At 42.4% G+C, this 21,950-nt stretch overlaps 1 protein-coding gene across 4 annotated transcripts in view; it reads right to left on the minus strand.

The window, feature by feature from the left end:
- Positions 1 to 21,950, minus strand: part of ube3c (ubiquitin protein ligase E3C) — a 164,558-nt gene that overhangs the window by 54,846 nt on the left and 87,762 nt on the right. For all 4 annotated transcript variants that reach the window (XM_060825127.1, XM_060825126.1, XM_060825128.1 and 1 more), the window contains 2 exons: positions 9,257 to 9,354; positions 7,618 to 7,750 (listed from right to left, as the gene is read on the minus strand). In XM_060825127.1, the coding sequence (XP_060681110.1) occupies positions 7,618 to 7,750; positions 9,257 to 9,354 (231 nt within the window). The remainder of the gene's footprint in view (positions 1 to 7,617; positions 7,751 to 9,256; positions 9,355 to 21,950) is intronic.

Raw genomic sequence — 21,950 nt, forward strand, 5'->3', positions numbered from 1 at the left:
AGACCTTCAGAGCTCAGTTGCTTCACTGTCCAAGAAAGACATTGATGAAAGGGCCATGCAAAATTTTAAATTTAACTGGCTGTAAGACGTTGAATTAACATACAACCCTCTGCCACACTGCTCATATCAAAATGGTCTTGAGTCAAGTTCAGCATTAAACATTAAGAATGGCACAATCTGGCCTTTGCTGAGAGCGGAGAAAGTGAGGTCTGCAGATGCTGGAGATCAGAGCTGAAAATGTGTTGCTGGAAAAGTGCAGCAGGTCAGGCAGCATCCAAGGAACAGGAGATTCGACGTTTTGGGCATAAGCCCTTCATCATTTGCTGAGAGCGCCAGGCAGATTTATTCCAAAGAGAGTGAGGTTTCATATTTTAAAAATTTGTTTCCTCTTCTGCCATCGCTAATCACAATTATTGTTTCTAAAGAAAGGATTAAAAAAGGTACATGATGCAGGAATCAATGAAATAATTATATGCTGGCTGTGGAAAAAGCCATAGAGATGGGCTAATGGATAATTGCCTGGTTTTCACTTTTTACATTTGCTTTGTGAAGCAGATTGCATTCAAATTACACTATCCTAGGTTTCATTTACAATTACGACAAATGATTTTTTTTCTTGCAGAACTCTTTCCTCTACAAACCATATGAATTTCTACTTAGCGCAGACAGTTTGATTTGCTGCCAGAGGAGAGTTTTGCATAAAAGGTCCCAAGGGTGCAAAAACATTACTTTCTGAATGAATCTCGGCAATAAAAATTACTTTCCACAAATCATCTGCCTTCTGAAAGATGACCATTATTAGTAGCCATCTAAGAAGGAGTATAATTAGACCTTGGGTTGAAATCTAGACATTGCAGAATTATATTTTCCCAGAATATCACTACCATTCAGTGCAATAAACTGCAATGGGGAGTTTCAAAATGGACTAATTCTAAGCTCCCTCTTAACAATGCAATTTAAACTATTGTTGTCACAGTAGAATGCAACTGCCCTAAACACAAACATAAGGCGAGAACCACAGCACCGTGGGCGGCACGGTGGCACAGTGGTTAGCACTGCTGCCTCACAGCACCTGAGACCCGGGTTCAATTCCCGACTCAGGTGACTGACTGTGTGGAGTTTGCACGTTCTCCCCGTGTCTGCGTGGGTTTCCTCCGGGTGCTCCGGTTTCCTCCCACAGTCCAAAGATGTGCAGGTCAGGTGAATTGGTCATGCTAAATTGCCTGTAGTGTTAGGTAAGGGGTAAATGTAGGGGTATGGGTGGGTTTCGCTTCGGCGGGTCGGTGTGGACTTGTTGGGCCGAAGGGCCTGTTTCCACACTGTAAGTCTAATCTAATGATTTAATGTTTTCCTACTGAATGCAACCTTCTGGAGAAGTCTTGAATCAGTGATCTGCACTGAAAATACAACACAGAGTGACCGTGCGGCCACAACAGGTTCATATACAAAACGCAAAATATTGCAGATGCTAAAAATCTGAAATAAAAACAAATTGAGAAAAAGAGCAGATGTGATAGCATCTGGTGACAGAGAAACAGAAAGTGTGATCCTGAACTACTGTTACCTTTTAATTTAAATTCTCCACACCTTACTTTCAATTGAACCTTCACCTCTTCCAGGACTCATCTGAGCTCAACACTTGCCTTCATTTTCCTTTGTTGACCTTGGTTTTTCCCTCCTATTCTTACTTCTGCCTTTTGAACATTCTGCCAGTAAATTTTTTTTTCATTCTTTCAGGGATTCTGGGCATCACCAGCAAGGTCACCATGTTGTGTCAATCCTTAACTGCCTTGATGAAAATGGTGTGGAACAGCCTTCTTGAACTCAGTACTTGGACTGCAGGGACACCCACAACGCTATTAGAAAGTTACAGGATTTTAACCCAGTGATTATGAAGGAACGGTGATGCATTAGCAATCAGAACATTGTTGCAAAGTTGGGTAGAGTAATTGTAGATTGGGAGGAAGTTAGTTAGAATTTGGTGTTTGTAAATAGGTAAAATGGGTAAAGCATTGTGTGACCCCTGTAAAAGATGTTGTTTTTTCTGTGCTGGAGTTTGCCAGTACACACAGAGCCCAAACCGAAACATTTGTATTGAAAGGCCATACAGTTGGCAGGACAAGTAGCAATTTCTGTTTACTAAGACAATAGTCTTTTGAATTTAGCCAATTTGAACCAAGCCCTTTGATACCAAAGGCCTATTAAATTTAAATCTGATGGTTTTGACAACATAGGACTAATCCTATTGCAAGAAATATAGATACGTCATCAAGAGTATAAAAGGGAGCAGTTGGAAAAAGACCAAGAGAACTAACAGTCATTCACCAGAGCTAACAGCTCTCAACTCTCAAGAGAGAGTCACTGCTTCTCAGTCATCTACATGTTAAGGAAAGCACCATCTAAATAATAACAAACAGTGGAAAGTATGCTCTTGACAAATGAAACGAGGGCAGAAGGCACAGAGCATTCCGGAAGACACATAAGCTGTCTGTAATTTCAAGAGACAGAACTCTATTTTTGTTCTATGAGTGGGACTTGTATTTATAGGAATAGTGTACCAGTAGAATCTTGTTTTATTCAGGAATAGTTAGCAATTAGAAGGGATTTATTCGGTTTTCTAATAGTTTAGTTAATTTGTTCACTGTTAGAGTCAGATATATAACTTGCTCCTTGCTGATTTTAAAGTAAGTATCAGGGATTTATTTTATTTAACCACTACAAGTAGCTGAGAAGCAGGTAATGCCACTATTAACACTTTTTTTATTTACAGATTATAGGGAGACATGCTCGCCTTTGGGTAGTTCAGTTTTAGTTCTCAGAAGGGGTCAACAACCACTTTATAAAAAGATTGGGGGTTCGAATCCAGGATTTGAACAGTTTTAGAGTACAAAAGGTCACAGAACATTTAAACAGACTTGGGCACTAGTGTCCTAGATCTTTAAATAAAACTCAACTAAGCGGAAAACCTGTTTAATTTTGGTTGCTTGTTGGTTAAATCAAATGTGGAGAAATGGCTCTTAACATTGCTAAAGAGGTTTACTGGTAAAAGATGCTTCCCAAATTTGCGAAGTAAGTTTAGAAAGACAGAAAAAGGTGACACTTTCAGAATTACCAAACAAGCTAAAATTGGGTTTAACTAGGGACAATATGAAAGCTCGAGTTTGCCAAGCATTTAGGTATGTCACAGAAACAATTAAGTGCAGGAGGGGGTTAGATAAAATTAAATTGCAAATGAGACAATTGGAGTTAGAAAGTGAACTTAAAAGACTGGAATCAAGAAGAAAAGGAACTGAAACAATTTGAATTGCCGTTAAAAGCAGAGGAAAACAAAAAAAGGAGAGGATGGCCCTAGCAGAAGAGAGAGAGAGTTTGAACTTCAGAAGTTGGCAATTAGACAGGAGAAGGTTGGCTCAAAAGGATGGAGATGAAGGTAAGAAGGTAGTTATGATGAGCAAACCTATCATATCCAAACGCGTGTTGGGGATCTGTTTAAAAATATCCGAGCACTGCCTAAATTTGAAAGGAGAATATGGCCCCTACATCAAAGACATCTCAAATAACTGACTCATTGGCATCATGGAGCCCACAAACCCACCAATACACTAAAACAGCAGCTAATGAACTTGAAAGACCCTATACAGACAACAAGCAAAACTAGTGTCATTTACAAAATACCTTGCAAGAACTGTAACAAACACAACATTGGACAAACTGGCAGAAAACTAGCCACCAGGATACATGAACATCAACTAGCTACAAAACTACATGACTCACTCTCACTTGTATCCTTACATATGGATGAGGAAGAACATCACTTCCATCCGAGGACAAGCCAAACAGAGACACGCATGAGGATTCCTAGAAGCATGGCATTCTAACCAGAACTCTATCAACAAACAAATTGACTTGGATCCCATTTATCAACCCCTAAGAAAAAAGATCAGGAAATGACATCAACAACCCTAGGAAACTCAAACTTATAAATAGAAGGGGGCTACACCACCAGCGCTTCATTCGGATGCACACTGAAGATGTTACTGAAGATGATGATGAAACGTCTGAAAACAAACCTTGCAGCTGAGCGAGCAAACCTACATCCAATAATCCTATTGTTGAAAACGTTGATAAGTCATCAAGGCATACAAGAAGGGAGCAGTTGAACAAAGACCCCAGAGCAAACTGCCATCTGCCAGCGCTAACAGCCCTCAGCTCTAGACAGTCATCTATATATTAGGGAAAGCACCATCTAAATAATAACGATACCAACAGTGGAGAAGACATTCCTGACAGGAGAAACAACAGAGAAGGCTCAGAATATTCCGGAAGATATGTAACAAGGCTGTAATTTCGAGAGATTAAATTCTATTTTTGTTGTGTGTGGGGGACTTGTATTTATTAGAATAATGTACCTTTAGAATCTTGTTTTATTCACAAAGCATTAGTTAGAAGGGATTTATTCAGTTTGTTAATAGTTTAGTTAATTTGTTCACAGTTAGATAAATAAATCATGAATTGTTTATTTGAGAGAGAGAATCAGGGGTTTATTTTATTTAACCACCGGAAGTAGCTGAGCTGCAGGTTATACCATGTTTTACACATTTAAAAAAAAGATTGTAGGGCAAGACACTCCTCTTTGGCTGTTTTGGTTTTAGTTCTCTGAGAGAAGTCAACTTCCGCTTTATAATATCAATGGAGCTTTTGTTATTTTCTTCTCTTATGCCCATCGCCTTCCATCATCAAGTAACTGCTTATTTATCATTTTCCATCCCATCACTGACCTCCCTTTTTTCCTGTTATCCACACACACCCTCCCCCACACTTAATACTCAATACCTATTAATTCTCTAATGTTTCCCTGGATCTGATGCAACATGAGCTTGAAACATTAACTGTTTTCTCCCAGAGAAGTTGCCAAATCTGAGAATTAATAAAGTTGTAAATGTTATTATATGTCAATGCTCCACACAAGCCTCCTGCCATCATACTTCATCACACCCAATTAAGATGTACTTCTTTCTATTCACGTATCCCTTACTATGCCTGCCTTGAGTGCATCTGTTAACGGCCTCAACCAATGTGGTAGTTAGCATCACGTTCTCACTGTTCGTATGACAAGTTCTTTCTGAATTATTTGTTGGATTCACTGATGAGCGTGTTATACTTGTCATCCCTAACTTTGAACTCCATGCAAGACAAAACAACTCCACGTTTGCCTTCAGTTCTGATGAAGGGTCATTAGACTCACTGTTAATATTGTTTTTTCCCTCTCCACATGCTGCCAGATCTGCTGAGTTTCTCAAGCAACCACAGTTCTCTTAATTTTGAAATTCAAACCTTAAACAATTCACAGGATTATATGTAAACAGAAATTGCTGGAGAGAGTTCTCTCTTAAGAGAACAAAGAGTTCATATTTCTCCAGAACTGGACCCGAAATGTTAACTTAGATTTCTCTTCAGGGATGCTGCTCGACCTGATGGGCGTTTCTAGCAATTTCTGTTTTTGTTTCTCATTTACAGTAGCTGAAGTTCTTTCAGTTTTTATACAAATAAAGCTTTAACTGGCAACAAGCAGCTGACACGATTGGTCTATTGGTCAGTCTACTGATGTAGACTGTTATTTATGACAAAACCCCTCTGATTGCCAACAACTAATTTCCAAATAACTAAACTGCTTGGTAGTTTGAATGGCTGAAAACAAAATCAGACCTCTGGAACTATAAGAAGCTGTTCTTGCATCGCAGTAAAAGCATCTCAAGCCTGAGGTAGCCGGTTTACTACTTTTTCCTGGTTGCTATAAACTGATTTTTAATTGCTAAGTCACTTTTATAAGTCACCCTGTGCCTCCTGCAAACAAGTATCTGGAGAAGGAAGATTGAAAAGCATTATTCTGATCAGCACTAGAATCATTTCAGCAAACCCAGACGACAGAGTGAAAACGAAAATTGTTGAAGAAACTCAGCAGGTCTGGCAGAACCTGTGAGGGGAAAGCACCGTTAATGTTTCGACATTAACACTTCCCCCCACAGATGCTGCCAGACCTACTGAGTTTCTCTAGTAATTTTGGATTTTCTTTCAGGTCTCTGGCATCCACATCGTAAGGGACCATTGAAATACCTTCCCAATCTTTCCTTCCACAAAGCACACCTTTAATTTATTTTCCCTGTCAGTTTGTATTAGATGCACACAGATGAGAGATTTCGAAGACGATTAAAGTTTCAACTAGTAAGAGTTTTCTGTCAATAACCCTTAATTGTTTACCTGTAGTTGGACTCTACTTCAATACTTAACAATAAATGGTCATTAAGTATAGAAATCGGTCAGCCTGCATCTAAAGCACAGGCAAATAAGGACCTGTCAAAACCTTCTACTTTTTTTGACAACTCCAGGAATAGTGGGATTTGATTTCCAGCATACTCTCTCAGCGAGATGTGACACATGAAAAATTAATTTATTTAAACTTCAAGTAACCCTGTTGTGATTGTACAACTAAAACCCTTGAACGATGCCGTTCCATAACAATTCATACTTTCTTTCATATTTATTCATCTGCTAATGTTATTATTTGTATGAATGAGGCTACATTACGGCTACAAGAGTTCTAAACTTTACTGCTGTGATCAACAAGGCATTTCTATTGGAAGAAATAAGCCATCACACTAAACAAGTCCACAGAACAGAACAGAACAGTACAGGACAGAACAGCATAGGCCCTTCAGCCCTCAATGTTGTGGTCCGTTTGGAGGTGACTGATGAAAAGATGTATAAGGAGGTTGGTGGGGTGGTAGTGGTTCTGTCCAGGTGGCAATTGGAGGGGCGGGGGAGCGGGAAATGGAGGAGATGCGGTGGAGTTTAGGAGCAACTTCTAAAAATGGCATACAAAGTAATGACAATCTGGGGTGGGGAGACACTCATCTTTATTTAACACTGATATTTTTGAACAGTATTCACAAATTTTAGTCTACTTACAGAAAGAAATACTTTCCTAGTATCTACTCTGTCATGTCCTCTCAAGATTGGCTGTTTTATTGAAGTATATACAAACAGATCAGAGAACTGCAGATGCTGGAAATCAAAAACAAACATCAATTGCTGGAAAAACAATTGCTTCAGAACAGATCACTGGACCTGAAACATTAACTCTGCTTTCTCTCCACAAATGCTGCCAGACCTGCTGAAATTCTCCTGTAATTTCTGTTTTTGATATATATTTCAATTCTAGTATCACTCAACTCTAATCAGTATAGACACAACTTAGTCAGCCCTTCATTCAAAAGTTTTCTATAAGAGCAAGTTCAACAAAGAAAGCTTCATTTTAGCAGTTTTAGACATTTTAATGTCAAGGTTCAGATGTTACTGGCTGCATCCAGTTGTACTCTTCAGGTGACAGTCTATCCTGAACCAAATGTGCATCAACACCATTGTTGAACCTACACTAAATGTTAAATCTGTTTTTAACCTTGATCAGCTGATTATTCTCACTACGTTTGTATTTAATTTGGTGGTTTATTTCAGCACCATGTGTTCAACTCGGTCAATAAAGTCAATTTAAATACACACTTGTTCAACATATTTTGGAGAAATGGAAGTGGAAAAAATGCTGTTCTCCATCTCACCTACCATTTTCTGGTGACAGCTTGTCATATGCGTCTTCATAGATATAATTGCGTCGAATTGTCACATTAATTCCATCTAAAAACGGCCCCTCTCCTTGCACATCTTGTTTGTCGGCAAAGATCAATCTTTGAAAGATCTTAAAAATAGTAAAATGAACCATTAGTAAAATGAAGGCAGATTGACCAAAAAGTCTGCAAAATAGACATCAATTTTGGCATTTTCATATTTGAATTAATTATATTAGTACAATTTACATGCAAATTATAACTAAATGTATTTAATTGGTCATCTAAGTTCCTTACACAATGACGTACATTGCAACACACTTAGAATTGCACTCTCCCTAACGTGACAAAAGTTCACACTTGCGAAGCATTTCATTTAAATTGCTAAGTCTTGTTTTAATCGTTTTATATTAGCAGAAATTTTAAGTTCTTTTTATTCAGTTTTAAAAAAAACTAAAGTCAAATTATTTTCAATGCCAGATAAACATCTTGTGCAACTGTAAACAGTAGGCTGTAAATTATGATGATGAACAACTTATCAAAACCTTCCGACATCTCCAATTCCCACCTTCAAACAATTGCTAAACCTTAAACAGACCATTGTCCGCAGCAAATTATCCGGCCTGCAGGACATCAACTACAACACCATGCAACCCTGTCACGGCAACTACGGCAAGACATGTCAAAGCATAGGCATGGTTACCACCAATAGATGTGGAGATACCACTCATCACATGTACATCAGGTACTCATGTGACTTGGCCAACGTTGTCTCCCTCTCACACTGCTGGCAAGGATGTCCCAAGGCACAGTGTTTTGCCGAAATCAAGCAAACGCTATGACAATGGACGAATGGACACAAACAATCGCTACACAGGGATGCTCCTTCCCAGTGGAGGAGCACTTCAGCAGTCAGTAAAAGGCATTCAGCCTCAGACCTTCAAGTAAACATCCTCTATGGTTGACTTCCAGCCACACAACACAGAATTGCCAAACGTAGGCTGATAGCCATGTTTGTACCATAAGCACAACATCAACCGGTATTTTGAGTTCATGTCACACTACAGGTGACCCCACATGATAGACACACACTGACACCCTCACACAGACCCTCTTTCATATACACACACACACACTTACAGGCATAAACTCCCTCACACACGCTCTCTCATACTTCTACTCCCTCACAATCACACCCTCTCAAGCACGCGCACACGCGCACACACACACACACACACACACACACACACACACACACACACACCCTCATGCGTGCACTCACAAATCTAAGGGGTGAATGTGCATTTGCAGATAAATTCTATTTTGCTCAAAAAGCACATGATCTGCAGACAGTCAATGTGGCATTTTATAAATTCCTACTTTGGAAATTGAATCAGTCTGGTTCCAGGTTGAGACACAAACAAACTTAAAACATCTTTCCGGATAACAAATCCGAAACCTTCAGAAACAGTTGTTTTTCCTGTTGCACTACAACCCTGTGTCATGTGAGTTTTGACTTTGTCCACATCAGTCTAACATGAACATCTTGAACATTGTCAAATATTGTGAATACGTAAGGCAATAATACTGCTAACAGGCATTTTCGGGATAGAGTTTATTGGGATAATAGTATTTACCTTAACTCGTTCTTCAAACGGAACAACAAAAGGTAGTTCTGTTAAAATGGCAAGATGACGTTCTTCAGATACTGATAATTGAGCTGGCTCCTGCCCAACTGAGAAAATATAACAGAAAAAAAAGCAATAGCCAAAATTTCATTAATAAACTCAAAAACATCCAACACAAAAACCTGACACAGACTGCAGGATCGACAAGGAGGATGCTGGGAGAATGCAACAAGCCAGACAGCATCAGGTGCTAGAGAAACCAACATTTCAAGTGTAACCCCTCTTCAGGACTTGGGATGCGTGTAAAGGGAGCTGCAGATGAAGGGAGTGGGGGCAGGGTGGTGAGGTGGGCATATGTGAAGACACAGGGAGAGAACACGACCTTCTACCTGTCTCCACCTGTCGCCATCTCACCACCCACTGCCACTCCCCACCATCCCCCAACTCCCCACCCCATCTGCAGCACCCCTTTCACCCATCCTCTGTCCTGAACACCCAAAACGTAGACTTCTCCACCTCCTGATGCTGCCTGGCTTACCGTGTTCTTCCAGCCTCCTGCCTGACTATCCTGGATCTGCAGTTTATTTTTGTCACAAAACAGACTGCTCGACAGGCAGAAACATTCACCTGGTGCATCAAACTTAGTTACCCACATACAGATGCTTATCCTCGCTGTTTTGTGTTTCAATTATTATAACAATGATTTCAAAAGTATTTCATTGATTGTACAAACATTTGGATACCCTGACATCATACAGAGCACTACATGGATGCATATCTTATTTCATATCCTGTCATTTTCCTTTATACATTTTTTTCTTTTGAGTCAACTAATAATTTTCAAAGAACACTACATACACAAACCTCCAAGCAACTCTAAAAGCAAAATACTGCCAATACTGGAAATCTGAAATAAAAATAAGGGGAAATATTCAGCAGATCAAGCAACATCTATGTGCATAAAAGGAGAGTTTATACTTGAAGTCTATGGCTTTCATCAGACCATGTTGTTGCACTCAATAGGAAACTAAGCGAGGTGCACAGTACTGCTGCATCTTTCCCATCCATGGCTGGATTTGGACAATTCCAATTAAATCTAGTATTAACCCAATCTGAAGTTAATAAGAAAAATAGAAAAGAAATCAAGTTGGCAAAGGCTCGAAACAAAGACTAAAGAGGAGAGAAACAAGACTAAGACCAAATAAGAAAGAAAGAGAAAAATCACAGGTGGTAAAAGCACTTTGTAACCAATGGAGCACATTTTGAAATGTCACTGTAGTAATGCAGGCAACGTAGCATGGCTTTTCCACACAAGAGAACAGTGCAAGTAACTGAAGTAATTGTTCTTTTAAAACACAAAAATGGCAAAGTAATAATGGGAAACTCAAAGAGCAGATGCACTAAACCAATATTTTGTTGCTGTTTTCACAGTGGGGGAAGATAAATTTCTTCCCAAAAACTGCAGGCACTACAGAGGAACTCTGAAATTACTATAACTGGGGAAAGGTATTAGGCAAACTGACAGGAATAAAGACTGAGGCGTCCCCAGGGCCTGATGGTCTACACCCTAGGTATGAAACGAAGTGACAGCAGAGATAGTGGATGCATTAGTTTATGATATTCCAAATTTATCTGGATTCTGGAATGGTACCAGTGGATTGGAAACATGCTAATGTGACATATTCATTTATAAAGCATGATAATCAGTATATAGGAAACAACACACCACATATTTTGAACTCTGTAGTAAGGAATTTGCTGAGTTAATCATAGAGGAGGAGATAACTGAACAGTTAGAAAACCCAAGCTCAATTCACCTTGGAGTCAGAAACAGACTCTTCGGTCCAACTCACTCATGCCATCCAGATATCATAAATTAATGTAGTCCCAGTTGCCAGCATTTAGCTCATATCCCTGTAAACCCTGCCTATACATATATCCAGGATAAAGTGAGAACTGCAGATGCTGGAGATCAGAGCTGAAAATATGTTGCTGGGAAAGCGCAGCAGGTCTGGCAGCATCCAAGGAGCAGGAGGATCGACGTTTCTGGCATGAGCCCTTCTTCAGGAATGAGGAAGGGCACATTCCTGAAGAAGGGTTCATGCCCAAAACATCGATTCTCCTGCTCCTTTGATGCTGCCTGACCTGCTGCGCTTTTCCAGCAACGCATTTTCAGCTCTATACATATATCCATCCAAATGCCTCTTAAATGTTGCAATTGTACCAGCCTCCACCACTTCCTCTGGCAGTTCATTCCATACATGCACCACCCTCAGTGAAAAAGTTGCTCCTCAAATCCCATTTAAATCTTTCCCCTCTCACCTTAAACCTATGCCAGGGTCTACACAGTTTATTAGGGGCAAGTCATGCTTGACAAACTTTGAGGATGTAACCAAGAAGGTGAATAATGTGGATCCAGTGGATGCAGCATATATAGACTTCCAGAAATCATTTAACGAGGGGCCACATAAAAGACTGATCCACAAGGTTAGATCACAGGGGATTAAGGGTAGAGTATTAGCTTGGATAGAGGATTAGGTGACTGACAGAAAGTAGAGGGCCAGGACAAATGGGTCCTTCTCTGGATGGCAAACCACTACTCGTGGATGCCACAAGGTTCAGTTCTCTGACCTCAACTACTTACAATAAACAGAAATGACGTGCAAGCTGGGACAGAATGTAACCTAGCAAACTTCACAGATGATACTATGCAGAGGGTTCTGAGCAAGAATCACAAAGTATGTATGCAGGTGCTGCCTATAATTAAAGGCAAATGGAATCCTGGAATTTGCCAATGACACTAAGATTGCTGGAGGAGTAGATAATAAAGGGGACTGCCAGAGAGAATGCGACAGAATATAGCTGGATTGGAGAGTTGGCAGATGGAGTTCAATCCAGACAAATGCGAGGTGATGCATTTTGGAAGATCCAAATCAAGAGCAAACTATACGGTAAATGGAAAAGCTTGGGGAAAATTGATGTACAAAGAGATCTGAGTGTTCAGGTCCATTGTACTCTGAAGGTGGCAACGCCGGTCGATAGAGTGATCAAGGAGGCATACAGCATGCTTTTCTTTATTGGATGAGGCATTGAGTACAAGAGTTGGCAGATCATGTTACATTTGTATAGGAGAAAGTGAGGACTGCAGATGCTGGAGACCAGAGGTGAAAAATGTAGTGCTGGAAAAACACAGCAGGCCAGGCAGCATCCGAGGAGCAGGAGAATCGACATTTCGGGCATAAGCCCAAAGAAGGGATTCTTGAAGAAGGGCTTATGCCCAAAATGTCGATTCTCCTGCTCCTTAGATGCTGCCTGGCTTGCTGTGTTTTTCCAGCACCACATTTTTCAACAGTTGTATAGGACTTTGGTTCAACCACTTTTGGAATACCGCGAACAGTCCTGGTTGCCACATTACCAAAAGGAGGTGGATGCTTCGGACAGGGTGCAGAGGAGGTTCACCAGTATGTTGTCTAGTATGGAGAGCACTAGCTATGAAGGGAGCTTGAGTAGATTAGGATTATTTTCACTAGAAAGATGAAGGTGGGGGGGGGGGGGGGGGGGGGAACCTGATTGAGGTCGACAAAATCATGAAAGGTATAGACAGGAAAAAGCTTGCTATCCACCCTAAGAGTGGGGGATTCAATAACCAGGGGTCATGAGTTCAAGCTGAGGGGGAAACGTTTAAGGGAGATATGCGTGGAAAGTTCTTCACGCAGAGGGTGGTGGGTGCCTGGAACGCATTGATAGAGGTGGTGGTAGAGACAGGCATGATAGCTAATTTACGATGTATCTAATCAGGGTGGGGCATTATTCCTTAGAAAATACGCGACGGGTTTAAATAGTGAATCCGGATCAGCACAGGCTTGGAGGGCCAAAGGGCCTGCTCCTATGCTGTAAGGTTCCTTGTTCTTGGTTCTTTATTGCAAAAGGACTGGCTTATGAAAGTAAAAATACAAGTGTTGTTATAACTATAAAAGGCATTGCTGAGACCACACCTGGAGTGGTGTGTCCAGTTTTGGTTTCCTTACTCGAAGGAGGACATGGTGGCACTGGAGGCATTCTGAGAAAGTTCATCAGGTTGACTCCAGGGATGAAAGGGCTGTCATATGAGCAGTTGAATGGTTTGGGCTTGTACTCACTGGAGTTCAAAAAAAAATTAGTGAGGGGATCAAATTGAGGCACGTACATTTCTAAAGGGGATTGATAAGGTGGACACTGAACACAAATTCCCCATTGTGGGACAGTCTCGAACAACAGATCATACATAAAGAGTGATAGAGGGTAAGTTCTGAGATGAGGAGAAACTACTGGAGATGGGGGAGGAAAGGATTAGGCAAAATGGGAGGATATTTAATTGGGGAAGAGGAAATTATGATGCGATTAGACATGAGTTAGGAAGCATGGACTGGGAGCAATTGTTCCATGGTAAAAGCACTACAGACATGTGGAGACTGTTTAAGGAACAGTTGTTGCAAATGATGAATAAATATGTCCTTCTGAGACAGGCAAGAAGTGGTAAGATAAAGGAACCTTGGATGACGAGAGCGGTGGAGCTTCTCGTCAAAAGGAAAAAGGTAGTTTACATAAAGGTGGAGGAAGCTAAGGTCAAGCTCAGCTCTCCAAGATTACAGGTAGGTGAGGAAGGAGCTTAAAAATGGTCTGAGGAGAGCCAGGAGGGGGCACAAGAAACGCTTGGCAGAACGGATTAGGGAGAACACAAAGGCATTTTACACTTATGTGAGGAATAAGAGAATGGTCAAAGAAAGGAGTAGGGCCGATCAGGGATAGCATAGGGAACTTCTGTGTGGAGTGTGAGGAGGTAGGGGAAGCCCTAAATGAGTTTTTTGCTTCTGTCTTTACGAAAGAAATGAACTTTGTAGTGAATGAAGCCTTTGAAGAGCAGGAGTGCATGTTGAAATGGATAGAGATAGAGGAAGCCGATGTGCTGAAAATTTTGTCAAACATCAAGATTGACAAGTCGCCAGGCCCGGACCAGATTTGTCCTCGGCTGCTTTGGGAGACGAGAAATGTAATTGTTTTGCCACTTGCGAAGATCTTTTCATCCTCGCTCTCCACTGGAGTCATACCTGAGGACTGGAGAGGCGCAAATGTAATTCCTCTGTTTAAGAAAGGAAATAGGGAAATCCCTGGCAATTACAGACCAGTAAGTCTCACGTCTCTCATCTGCAAGGTGTCAGAAGGGATTCTGAGGGATAGGATTTATGACCATCTGGAAGAGCATGGCTTGATTAAATGCAGTCAACACGGCTTTGTGAGGGGTAGATCATGCCTCACAAACCTTATCGAATTCTTTGAGGATGTGACTAGAAAAGTTGATGAGGGTCGAGCTGTGGATGTGGTGTATATGTGGTGTATAAGGCACTTGATAAGGTTCTCCATGGTAGGCTCATTCAGAAGGTCAGAAGGAATGGGATTCAGGGGAACATAGCTGTCTGGGCTAATGGTAGGCTACTTGGTAGTGTGGATGAGCAGAGGGATCTTGGTGTCCATGTACACAGATCTCTGAAAGTTGCCACCCAGGTAAATAGTGCTGTGAGGAAGGCATATGGTGTACTGGGCTTTATTGGCAGAGGAATTGAGTTCCGGAGTCCTGAGGTCATGTTGCAGTTGTATAAGACTCTGGTGCGGCCTCATCTGGAGTATTGTGTGCAGTTTTGGTCGCCATACTATAGGAAGGATGTGGAAGCTTTAGAACGAGTGCAGAGGAGGTTTACCAGGATGTTGCCTGGAATGGTAGGAAAATCTTATGAGGAAAGGCTGAGGCACTTGGGGCTGTTCTCATTGGAGAAGAGAAGGTTTAGGGGAGATCTGATAGAAGTGTATAAGATGATTAGGGGTTTAGATAGGGTAGATACTAAGAACCTTTTACCGCTAATGGAGTCAGGTGTTACTAGGGGACATAGCTTTAAATTAAGGGGTGGTAGGTATAGGACAGATGTTAGGGGTAGATTCTTCACACAGCGGGTTGTGAGTTCATGGAATGCCCTGCCCGTATCAGTGGTGAACTCTCCTTCTTTATGGTCATTTAAGCGGGCATTGGATAGGCATTTGGAAGTTATTGGGCTAGTATAGGTTAGGTAGGATTCGGTCGGCGCAACATCGAGGGCCGAAGGGCCTGTACTGCGCTGTATCCTTCTATGTTCTATGTTCTATGTTCTATGTCTGGATACAGAATTGGCTGGCCAACAGAAGACAGTGAGTGGTAGTAGAAGGAAGATATTCTGCCTGGAAGTCTGTGGTGAGTGGTGTTCCACAGAGCTCTATCCTTGGGCCTCTATTGTTTGTAATTTTTATTAAGGACTCGGACGAGGGGATTGAAGGATGGGTCCACAAGTTTGCGGACGACACAGAGGTTGGAGGTGTCGTTGACAGTATAGAGGGCTTTTGTAGGCTGCAGCGGGACATTAACAGGATGCAGAGATGGGCTGAGGGGTGGCAGATGGAGTTCAACCTGGATAAATGCGAGGTGATGCATTTTGGAAGGTCGAATTTGAAAGCTGAGTTCAGGATTAAGGATAGGATTCTTGGCAGTGTGGTGGAACAGAGGGATCTTGGGGTGCAGGTACATAGATCCCTTAAAATAGCCACTCAAGTGGACAGGGTTGTTAAGAAAGCATATGGTGTTTTGGCTTTCATTAACGGGGGATTGAGTTTAAGAGTCATGAGATCTTGTTGCAGCTCTATAAAACTTTGGTTAGCCGCATTTGGAATACTGCGTCCAGTTCTGGTCGCCTTATTATAAGATGTGTATGCTTTGGAGAGGGTTCAGAGGAGGGTTACCAGGATGCTGCCTGGACTGGAGGGCTTATCTTACGAAGAGAGGTTGACTGAGCTCGGACTTTTTTCATTGGAGAAGAGGAGGAGAAGAGGGGACCTAATTGAGGCATTCAAGATAATGAGAGTCGATAGCCAGAGACTATTTCCCAGGGCAGAAATGACTAACACGAGGGGTCATAGTTTTAATCTGGTTGGAGGAAAGTATAGAGGGGATGTCAGATGCGGGTTCTTTACACAGAGTTGTGAGAGCATGGCATGCATTGCCAGCAGCAGTTGTGGAGGCAGGGTCATTGGGGACATTTAAGAGACTCCTGGACATGCATATGGTCACAAAAATTTGAGGGTGTGGTGGTGGGGGGTGGTGTGTGTGGTGGTGGGGGGGGTGGAGTGGGTGTGGGGTGGGGGGGTGGAGGGGTGGAGTGGGTGTGGGGTGGGGGGGTGGAGTGGGTGTGGGGTGGGGGGGCTGGAGGGTGTGTGGGGTGGGGGCTGGAGGGTGGAGTGTTGTGGGGTTGGGAATGGAGGGTGATGCGTCTGTGGGGTGGGGGTGGTGCGTGTGGTGGTGGGGGGTGGTGCGTGTGGTGCGTGTGGTGGTGGGGGTGGAGTCTGTGTGTGGAGGGTGGGAGGTGGAGTGTGTGTGGGGTGGGGGTGTGCGGAGGTGGGGGGTTGGGGTAGTGTGGAGTGTGTGGTGGAGTGCGGGGGTGTATTTGTGGAGTGCGGGGGTGGGAGGTGAAGTGTGTTGGGGGGGTGGTGGTGAGTGTGTGTGTGTGTGTGTGTGTGTGTGTGTGTGTGTGTGTGTGTGTGTGTGTGTGTGTGTGTGTAGATAAACTGCTCAACCTCCTCGTGGGAGCACGAGGTAGCGCCAATACAATCATCGATGTAGTGGAGAAAAAAAGGTGGGGGTTGGTGCCAATGTAGCTCCTCCCACCCTGCCCCCTGTAAAAACACCATCCCATATTCCCAATTCCTTTGTCTCCGTCTCATCTGCTCCCAGGAGGACCACTACTGAACAGCCCAAATGGCCTCCTTCTTCAAAGTCCGCAATTTCCCCTCTGACGTGGTCGACAATGCTCTCCACCGCATCTCCTCCACTTCCCGCACCTCCGCCCTTGAACCCTGTCCCTCCAATCACCACCAGGACAGAACCCCACTGGTCCTTACCTTCCACCCCACCAACCTCCGGATACATCGTATCATCCTCTGTCATTTCTGCCACCTCCAAACAGATCTCACCAACAGGACTAGATTTCTCTCCCCTCCCCATCAGCATTCCAGAGAGACCACTCCCTCGTCAGGTCCACACTCCCCACCAACCCAACCTCCACTCTCGGCGCCTTCCCCTGCAAACACAAGAAGTGCAAAACTTGCGCCCACACCTCCCCCCTCACCTCCCTCCAAGGCCCCAATCGATCCTTCCATATCCGTCGCAAATTCACCTGCACCTCCCGACACATCATTTACTGTATCCGCTGCACCCAATGTGGTCTCCTCTACATTGGGGAGATAGGCCGCCTACTTGCGGAACGTTTCAGGGAACACCTCTGGGACACCCACACCAATCAACCCAACCACCCCATGGCTCAACACTTCAACTCCTCCTCCCACTCCGCTAATGACATGCAGGTCCTTGACCTCCTCCATCGCCAGACGTCTCGTGAAAGAGCGCCTCATCTTCCGCCTAGGAACCCTCCAACCACATGGGATGAATGTAGATTTCTCCAGCTTCCTCATTCCACCCCTGTCCCCCACCCCCACATCAGTCCCAACCCCGCCCTTTTGACCTGCAATCATCTTCCCGACCTATCTCCCTCACCCCCTTCCACCTAACGTATTCCCAGCGCCCCTTCCCCCAAATTCTTCCCCCCCCCCACCCCCTCCATCTTTTATCTCAGCCCGCTTGGCACACCAGCCTCATTCCTGAAGGGCTTATGCCCAAAACAGCGATTCTCCTGCTCCTCGGATGCTGCCTGGCCTGCTGCACTTTTTCAGCACCACATTTTTCAGCTCTGATGGGATGCACCCTAGGTAGTTGATGGAGCTGAGGTGGGGGAGTAATTTTCAAATCCTGTCTGAACACCGGTGAGGTGCGAGAGGATTGGAAAACATTGCCCCAGTTTTAAAAAATGCAGGGGCTGACCAGTCTAACCTCAGTGGTAGACATGTCATTCGAAAGAAGTCTGAAGGACAGAATACCTCTGCACTTAGACGTGGGTTAATTAGTAGTCGGCATGGATTTGGACTTAAACATTGGGGGTATGATAAAGAGGTTTGTGGATGATAAGAAATGGGTAGTCTATTAAATGGTGAGAAGGATAGCCATATACTTAGCCCCCTGCAGGTTAAGTCCTGTGAAAGAGTTAACAAAGCAAGGGAGTACACTATGAATAAGACATCAGAGGGACATTGGTGTGCATATCCACTGGTCCCTGAAGGTAGTAGGGCAGTTAAGTAAGACGGTTATGACAACCTGTGGAATACTTGTCTTTATTATCTGATGCAAGCTGAACTGCATCAATCACTTTTTGGGCCACAACTGGAGTACTGTATAGATATGGTCGCCACATTAGAGCAAGGATATGACTGCACAAGAGAGGGTACAGAGGAGAATTAGCAGGACGCTAGTTGATCTGTGGGCCTGAGCTATGTAGAAATATTAGATGGGCTAGGGCTGTTTTCCTAAGAGGGATAAAGTTGAGAGGGGACCTGATAGAAAGTGTATAAAATTGAGGGTCATAAGTAGAATAGATAGGAAGGCACTTTTTCCATTAGAAGAGAGGTCAGTGACCAAATGGCATAAATTTAAGGTAATAGATAGAAGGCTAAGAGTAGAGTGGGGGAGAAATTTTTTCATCCAAGGTGTGGTGGGAATCTCAAACATGCTGCCTGAAAGAGTGATTGTGCCAGATACTCTCATAACATTTAAGCAGTAGTTATATCTGCGCTTCTGTTGGCTTAGCTTTTAGAGCTAAGGGCCAAGAGCTGTCTTCAACGTGCAACAGCTTACAATGAAATTATGTCCACTGGTCCTATATACTCCAAGGGAAACAATCCACCCTGTCAAAGGTAATTACCCTAATTTAAGCTTAGCCTAGTTGTTTCTGACCCAAGTTCCTCTTTGTGTTATTTTAAAATGTTGAAAATTAAAACTTTCAGTGAATCTTAGGTACAGACAAAGAATAAAGACAATCGGGATATCAACATTGACTATAATATTTTGCAGAAAATATTTACCAGCTAGATTTTTTTCCTTAAATCAATTTTAGTTATTTCCTTCACAAAGGGTTAAAGGCATTTAAACAAAAATTGCCTGTACAGCAAAGCTAAACCACTATCGTACCACTAGACCTCAATTATTCTGGTCAATTAGTCAATTTTATCTGCATTTCTCCATCAAGTTTCTATCTTTTACAAGAAATATGTTCTCTACTGGTCAATGTAGTCTATTTATCATTCTAGTTACTGCCATTTAAGAAAATGAGAAAGGCCAAACAAACATAGCCATATGTGCCTCAACTGTACTTTCACACTAATTGGGTTTATTCCATTTGGAGTCAAGTGGCATTAAACAAATCATACACACATTGTTATCTGCTTGCTTCACACGGTACTGCTAGTTGAATTAAATTCAAAATTCAAGACATTTAATATTTAGGGCCTAGTTCCAGAACTCTGAAGACACTCAAATTTACCGAGACTGATAAAATAAAACTAAAATTGATTGAAAATAGTGATAGTTTATAACTAGTGCTGAAAGTTTTGACATATTGTTGAAGAAGCTGTTGCTCTTTCTGACTGATCATATTAGATACCTGCTGCATTATTAATAAACATGTACATACTGCATTTGTATGCCCACTGTAAAACAATTCAATTGAATAGACTAATTCATAACATTTCAATAATAGTTTCTTTAAATCAAAACAGAAAAATCTTCCAAATTAGACTTGTCAAAAGGAGTTTATAATAATATAGTGCCATTAAAACTGGACATTTTTTCTTCACAAGTTCAAAGACTGATTTAGGACAGGAAACCCCATTAGCTATTATAATCCATTCACTCAGCAAACATTCCAAAGCTCCACTATTTCAAATTAATTATCAAGCAATTCTAACTATTTTACTTCCACATACTGGATCATTACTAGCGAAGTTTGCCGATGATACGAAGTTAGGTGGACAGGCAGGTAGTACGGAGGAAGAGGGGAGGCTGAGAAGGATCTAGAAAGTTTGGGAGAGTGGTCCAGGAAATGGCTGATGGAATTCAACGTGAGCAAATGCGAGGTCTTGCACTTTGGGGGAAAAAAGAATAAAAGCATAGACTATTTTCTAAACGGTGAGAAAATTCGTAAAGCCAAAGTACAAAGGGATCTGGGAGTGCTAGTCGAAGATTCTCTAAAGGTAAACATGCAGGTTGAGTCAGTGATTAAGAAAGCGAATGCAATGTTGTCATTTATCTCAAGAGGGTTGGAATATAATAGCACCGTTGTGCTACTGAGATTTTATAAAGCTCTGGTTAGGCCCCATTTGGAATACTGTGTCCAGTTTTGGTCCCCACACCTCAGGAAGGACATACTGGCCCTGGAGCGTGTCCAGCGGAGATTCACACAGATGATCCCTGGAATGGTTAGTCTAACATACGAGGAACGGCTGAGGATCCTGGGATTGTATTCATTGGAGTTTAGAAGATTAAGGGGAGATTTAATAGAAACTTACAAGATAATACATGGCTTGGAAAGGGTGGACGCTAGGAAATTGTTTCCATTAGGTGAGGAGACTAGGACCCATGGACACAGCCTTAGAATTAGAGGGGGTCAATTCAGAACAGAAATGCAGAGACATTTCTTCAGCCAGAGAGTGGTGGGTCTGTGGAATTCATTGCCGCAGAGTGCAGTGGAGGCCGGAATGCTAAATGTCTTCAAGGCAGATATTGATAAACTCTTGATGTCACAAGGAATTGAGGGCTACAGGGAGAATGCAGGTAAGTGGGGTTGAAATGCCCATCAGCCATGATTGAATGGCGGAGTGGACTTGATGGGCCAAATGGCCTTACTTCCACTCCTATGTCTTATGGCCTTATTACATTTGCTAATCACTTGCTATGTAAAGAACAGCTCATACTTATACAGTTTTTAAAATGGCGAGGTTAGTTCCAAAACGCTTCACATCAGCCAAAAGTGGACAAGGTGATTTTAAGAATAGTTTATAAACTGAATTTGAAGCAGCATAGATCTATAAAGACAGTGATAGGCTCAGCACTAGATTTCTTAATTTGTCTTTGGCTACCTTCAACATGTGGAAGTATCTTTCTGTTAGCCAATCTGGAAAACTCTGGGGCCTGTCTCAGAAACCCATTCCTTTCCCTACTTAACAGTCTGAAATACACAATTTTGCAAACCTTAATTCATTCTGATGGATAGGAATCAACCCCATGGCTTTTCTCTACATTGCCTGTGTCAATCACAGCAGTCAGAACTGAATACATCATAATCTGATCAAAGTAGTACACAGGTTAAACACAAATTCTAGAGTTCAAACAAGTGGCCAAAGACCTGGCAAATGGAATTTATAATATGGAAAAATGTGAAGTTATACACTTTGGCAAGAATGATAGGAGCGTGAAATACACAGGGCGACCCCCATATCCGGGGGTCCAGTTTCCACGGTTTCAGTTACCCACGGTTTACTGTGGCCCGAACATATTCTCAGGAACATTCAGGAACCAGGGACTTGCCAGAACGGTATGTTTCCTATTTAAATGAATGGGTTCGCTCTTATCCGCTTTTCGGGCTTCCTCAGTAGATCCCCCTGTGGGTACGGAGGCGGGGGGAGACTACTGTACGACAAAGTTTGTTTTAACTGGCATCTTTAGAACCGGCACTCTCAATAAACCGGCAAAACATACGTATCT

This window comes from Hemiscyllium ocellatum, chromosome 5 (genome assembly GCF_020745735.1).
Source record: "Hemiscyllium ocellatum isolate sHemOce1 chromosome 5, sHemOce1.pat.X.cur, whole genome shotgun sequence".
Taxonomy (NCBI): Eukaryota; Metazoa; Chordata; class Chondrichthyes; order Orectolobiformes; family Hemiscylliidae; genus Hemiscyllium; species Hemiscyllium ocellatum.